We start from the raw sequence: 6005 nt of genomic DNA, 5'->3' as shown, positions 1-6005 counted from the left end.
AAAAAAAAAAAAAGAATCAATAATTTCATTGCAGCACCGTTCACAATAGCCAAGAAGCAATAATCTAAATTTTGATCAAGAGAGGAATGAGTTAACCCAAGATGGTACATACATACAATAGATCCCTACTCTGCCATGAAGATGAATTCCTGACACATGCTACCACATGGGTGAACCTTGAAGACATTTTGAATGAAATAAGTCAGTCCCACAAGAATACATGTTGTAAGAGGTCACTTAAATGAGATGGACAGATATCATTAATGGTTCCCAGGAAAGGAAGGGAAGAAAGGAGAGTCCTTGCTCAGGGGGCAGAGTTTCTGTTCAAGGGAATGGGATCATTAGGAAGCGAACAGTTGTGATGACTAACAACAGGATCCAAAAAATACCCAAACTCACTGCCATCCAGTCAATTCTGACTCGTAGCAACCCTATAACACAGGGTAGAACTGTCCCTGTGGGTTTCCAAGACTAAGTTTTTAAAGGAGTAGAAAGCCTCATCTTCCTCCAGAGCAGCATCTGGTGGTTTCAAACTGCTGACCTTGCTGTCAGCAGCCCAACTTGAACCCACTACACCAACAACATGAGGGACATAATCAAAGGCACTGACTTGTCATGTAAAAATGTTGAATTGGAAAAGGTTTTGTGATATACGTATTCATAACACTAAGACCATTTTTTAAAGGGGGTGGGGTGGGTGGGGAATGGCTGCTGTAGAGTTTGTCAAAGGAAAATCCCTGGGACCATGCTCCTGGGAATACATATCACAAGGTAACTCAATCTGATCTGTCATGCTGCTATGGCCTTGTGCTGCATGAAAACAAATGGGAAATCCAACAAATCCACACAATTCAGGGAAGATAGACTTGGCTTGGGCTCTGTGGCTGGACCCAACACCATCACAGAGGAAAAGAGAAAGCAGGCCATTGCAGAAGATCCTGCTGACAAAGGAAGCTCAGCCCTCATCTCCGTCCTGGGCACCAATGAATGATGCTCTTCATTAGCAGATGCGAACACAGATCCGTTTGCATGAGAAGAGTTCTAAGATGTTGAAATGCACAGCTAAACATTGAGAGGAAGCATTTAAAAAATTAAAAACCCACCTTTTGCCTCCTGCACCATTCTTTCTGGGCCTGACACATCTAACTGCCATCGCTGGACCCAGAAAGCAGCCACAAATCTTCCACCAGGCCCAAGTCCATCCAAAGCATCTGGTTTCCTGTGTGTGTGGGGGTGGGGGGTGGGGGGCGTCCATGTTACTCAATCCCAAAGTGAGCCTGGCCCCTCTGCACAGGAACACCAGCACCGTAAGCTCCTGGCATCTGAGAAGCCCCAGGGAAAGGAAAGCATTGCAGATCAGGGAAGCAGGCGCTGGGGTCAAGGCAGATGTCCGTCCTATCACCATAAAGGCAAACAAAAACAAATGGTCAAGAACACCAAGAAGTCAAGGCAGATGGGTGCTTTGGTGGCAGGAAGGATTCTTGGAATTTAATATAAACAACCACGCCATCTAGTTCGCAAAGCAAGCCCGGCTCTTTTCCCTGGCTCCTTCCTCCTGCCTGTTTCTCCATGCGGTGTGGGCAACGAGTGAATGAAAAACATGTGCAGGCAATTGGGGAGGTGTCAAACAAAGGACACAAATCAACAAGCGCCGGTCTTCAGGGCCAGGTGCACTGGCTAACTTTGAATTCGGATTACGGTCTTCACAGCCAGGTGCACTGGCTAACTTTGAATTCGGATTCTCCTTGTAAAATTCTCATGAAAAGGTGGCAAAAGAAATTCATGGTTCTTTAGCAAAAGGAGCCCCTGTATGTGGCTGCCCCTTCAATGTCGGGGCTGCCTGCCCAGCATATATATGCTGGCTTCCATCTAATAGAAAAAGAGATTAAAGACAAAAGGTGTTCACCAAGTTAGACTCAAGGGGAAAAAAATTTCAAAAGCCTGGAAATGAGGAAGCCTTGAAATTAAAGAGAGGAGGAAGGAGAGATAGGGGGGCTAAGGGGAAAAGCCGAAGTTGCAGGTATAGAAAGAGGAGGAAAACCACAAAACGGACCACACAGCAGCAACATGATTTTGCCTATGCCGTCCATTCTGCCTCTTGGTGATCCCATGTGAATAGAGAAGAATTGTTCCATAGAATTTACACGGCTGTCACCTTTCAGAAACAGAACATCAGGCCAATCTTCCAAAATGCCTCTGGTTGGATTTTAACTGACAACCTTTTAGTTGCAGCTGACTCTAATCATTCCGTCACCGAGGAATTTCTTTTTATTTCTTATAAGTAACATTGAATCATACCATTTGTAAAAAGCAAAAAACAAAAAAACCCATTGCCATCAAGTCAATTCCAACTCATAGGACAGGGTAGACCTGCTCCCTTGGAAACAGGGTTTCCAAGGCTGTAGCCATTAAACACTGGGCCCACCATCTTTCTCCTGGGGCGCAACTGGTGGGTTCAAATGTTGGCCCTTTGTTTAGCAGTCAACCATTCTAACCACTGTATCACCTGTCATTCAAAGGAGGTGCTAGATCTCTACTCCGTTCAGCTCTTATCATTGTATCCCTGGGTTACAGGGCACCATCATCCTTGAAGAGTTCCTAGGTGGTGCAAACAGCTCTGTGCTCAACTAGTCACCAAAGACTCGTGGTCCAAACACATCCAGAGAAGCCTCGGAAGAAAGGCCTGGCCATTGGTTTCTAAAAGGTCACATGGATAAAAATGCTATGAGGCAGTTCTACTTGGACCAACCTGAGGTCGCCCCGAGTGAGCATCACGCACCAGCAACTTTCTGGTTTCTTTGTTCTTTTTCTATTGTTGGGATCCTAAGGGAGGCCTTAGCAACAGAAAGATGCAGACGGAATGACTAATATAAGGACGGGATGTTAAAGTGATTAAAAGGGGGGACAGAGTTCCTTTGAAGAATTTAAAGGAATAGGGATAAATGCTAAGGACCTCCTGGAAGTGACGGTGCCCAGAACAGGTTTCAGAAATAGGTTAGGGACATGGAGTGAATTTAGTGTGATGAAAGTCAAAGGAGGCATGGTCATTTTACCAGCCCTGAGAGTGCAGTCGTTAAATCACCAAAAGGTCAGTGGTTCGAACCCACCTGTCCCTCCACAGGAGAACGATGAGGCCATCTGCTTCCATCAAGATTAGTCGCCTTGGAAACCCTATTGAGTAGTTCCACTCAGTCCTATAGGTTCACGATGAGGCTATACAACGACTTTGTGGCAGTAAATTTGGTTTTTGTTTTGGGGTTTCATCAAGAGCTAATCATTGTCTAAATGTAAGAAGTCCCCTATCACAACGTAAGATGCCCTATACAGAAAGATTAGGAGTCTACATCTTGGTAATGTCTAACCCCTAACTCTAGTCTACAAAGATCTTTGATGCAGGAATGGAGGGAAAGAAAACAAACATATATAGATCTCCTAGAAATGTTGGTGTCTGAAGGCCTCCTCAGCCCCAGGTTGAGTTTAAAAAGCAGGTGGCGCAGGGAGGGGGGGTGCTGTTCGATTTACAAATGACATCATGGGCATCAGATCAAAAATCTATATGTGCATCTTCAATTATATAACACATTTTGGAACAACATGTATATGATGCCCAAGAATACGGAAGCAGCACTCGAAGTATAGACAGTTCAGAGATAGAATGTCAGGGATGCCTAAAGGGGCTATGCATGCCTATCAGATGCTTCCACAGCATCAACCCCCAAATGGGAAGGCCATACCTACCATTTATCAGCAGAACATCTGGCCAGAGTAGATTCCAGTAATGTGAGGAAGTGGTAGGTTATACTTATGAACTGGAGTCCCTAGGACGATTCTAATGATGGCTGGGCCCTTCAGATCCCCCGAAAAATAAGTGGATTCACAGGTCCCCTAAGATCAGTGACATCCTTATCAGAGTTACACATGTGATGATATGGCACCGCCTTTTCAATGCTTTAATTCAATATTGCTCCAACCCAAAATCCCATCACTGTGTCAGGCAGCACTGCCCAGGATAGTTTCACAATTTCTTTTTCTTTCTATACTTGCCACTTGGCTGTTTCTTTTGCTCCCTGCCTCAGCCCCTCCTCCTTCATTCTTTGCCCTTAATTTCAGTGGGGGAAAATGCCACCAATTGGTCACTGTCACAAAAAAAGTGTATTGTCAAGTGCCGGGCTCCACCCTAAAAGAGTCTACCTTCCCTAAAAACACTGGGTGAGCCAGTGACAGGGTGACCCAGCTCCCTCTGATCTGTACCGGGCCTTTGAGTGGGTGGAGAGTGGCATTTGGTCAGTCAGCAAACAGGTCTCACGTGGAGTGGTGTGCCATTCAAGCCAGGGGCACGAAGGAATCCGCAAAGACTCACTGCTAGCAGAGAGACCCTATAAGGCAGAGCAGAACTGCTCCTGTGGATGTCTGAGGCTTGACCTCTTTAAGGGAACAGACACCCTCATCTTTCTTCAGAAGACTGGCGGGTGGGTTCGAAATGCTGCCACCATGGGGCTCCTTAAAGAAAGAAGAACTCACAGCCATCAAGTCAATGTCAACCTGTAGCGACCTTATAAGACTGAGCAGAACCATCCCTGTATGTTTCTAAGACTCTTTAAGGGAGTAGAATCGCTCATCTTTCTCCCAGTGGTTTTGAACTGTTGACCTTGGGGCTAGCAGCCCCACATGTAACCACTATGCTGAAGGAAGGAGGCAAACCTAGCAGAAGTCAGCCCTGCTCATTGAGAGCAAGATGGCATAGTGAGCAAGACCCCTGAGCCTCCATAGGTCTGTTACAATGGATGAGCTAGTATGGAATAGCTAAGGGACACTGGTCATCTGCCCAGGGACCCTCCCTGGGAACAGCAACCTAGCTACAGCATCTTGGGGTGTGGAGGACCAGGACACACCACTCCAGCCCTGACTCTAAGGCTCTGTTCCCTGATGTCCAGCTTCCCCTCTCTGGCACCAAGCTGCCAACTAGATCAGTGCGTGTGTGAGGAGCCACACATACCAAGTTTGTTCACGGCAACCTGCCCCTAATTGACCCATGAGTCAGGGGAAACTGTGAAGTTACCTCCTTCTTGCAGGATTTATTTTGTTGTGTGTGCGCGCGCGCACGCGCGCGCGCGGCTGGGGGGGGGGCTTATTTACTGTCATGGGGAGGGCAGCAGGGGCGGGCAGGACAGAAGAGGAAGCAGGCAAAGCTAACCTTGAGTCTTGTCTCAAGTGGAGACTCCTAGTGACTGAGCTGCTGGATGAGTCCAGTTCTAAACCATCCCCTTTGGACCTGTCTTTGGTCTCACTGTTCTAAAAGCTATGCTTCCAATCTATTGGGTTCAGTAATACTGGCATAGAAACTACCTACGGAGACATGCGTTTTATGGTAAATTTTCTTAACAAATAATATTGGCATGGATGGAGTCTGGGAGACAACGTGTTTCCTGGATTTTTCTTGTTGTTGTTTTTGGGTTTCCATTCTGATTTCAGAAAAGCAGCTAATTTTGCACCCTTCCTTCTTCCCTCTTCCCTCCCTCACTCCCTGCCATGTCACCCTTCCCCTTCCTGCTACTTCGGTCAGGGAAGGAAGATGTCAGTCGCTTTTAAATGATTTTGGTGGATGTGGTTCCTTGCATTCGAATGCAGCTGCGTGGGGGGGGCGGGCACGGTAGAAAGTGTGATACAGTTTGTGGGGAAGAGGCCTGGGGAGAGATGGTAAGGACCCAACACGCAGATAACGACCCTTCCGACCGCCCTGCGCGCTGTCACCCGGGCACTTTTCTCTCCACGCCCTGTCCCCTCCCCACTGCCCGGCCCTCTTCAGCACCCGCTTGGCAGCGCCCTCGCCGCGAACCCACGCCGGGAGCCGAGCTTACAAGCCCACATCAGAAAGGAGCGGGACCCATCTCCGAATTCCCACGGTCTCCCGCGCAGCGGCGCGGCGCGGCCCGGAAAGGAGGCTGAGCCGGGGTCGGGGGTGGTGGCCGGCGAGAGCCGAAGCGATTGGAGGCGGCGGGCTGGGC

General features: G+C 47.9%; 1 protein-coding gene across 1 annotated transcript in view; it reads right to left on the bottom strand.

The window, feature by feature from the left end:
* Positions 1–1145, bottom strand: part of PTPRN2 (protein tyrosine phosphatase receptor type N2) — a 1475949-nt gene extending 1474804 nt beyond the window's left edge. The window contains exon 1 of the mRNA XM_045290142.1: positions 1104–1145. Coding sequence (XP_045146077.1) covers positions 1104–1122 — 19 coding nt within the window. The 5' untranslated portion in view covers positions 1123–1145. The remainder of the gene's footprint in view (positions 1–1103) is intronic.
* Between the last annotated feature and the right edge of the window lie 4860 nt (positions 1146–6005).

The sequence above is a fragment of the Echinops telfairi genome, unplaced genomic scaffold, assembly GCF_000313985.2.
Source record: "Echinops telfairi isolate 266 unplaced genomic scaffold, ASM31398v2 ScPeMD7_31;HRSCAF=116, whole genome shotgun sequence".
NCBI lineage: Eukaryota > Metazoa > Chordata > Mammalia > Afrosoricida > Tenrecidae > Echinops > Echinops telfairi.
The sequence above is the reverse complement of the archived record's forward strand: the minus strand, read 5'-3'. Positions and strand labels throughout refer to the sequence as shown.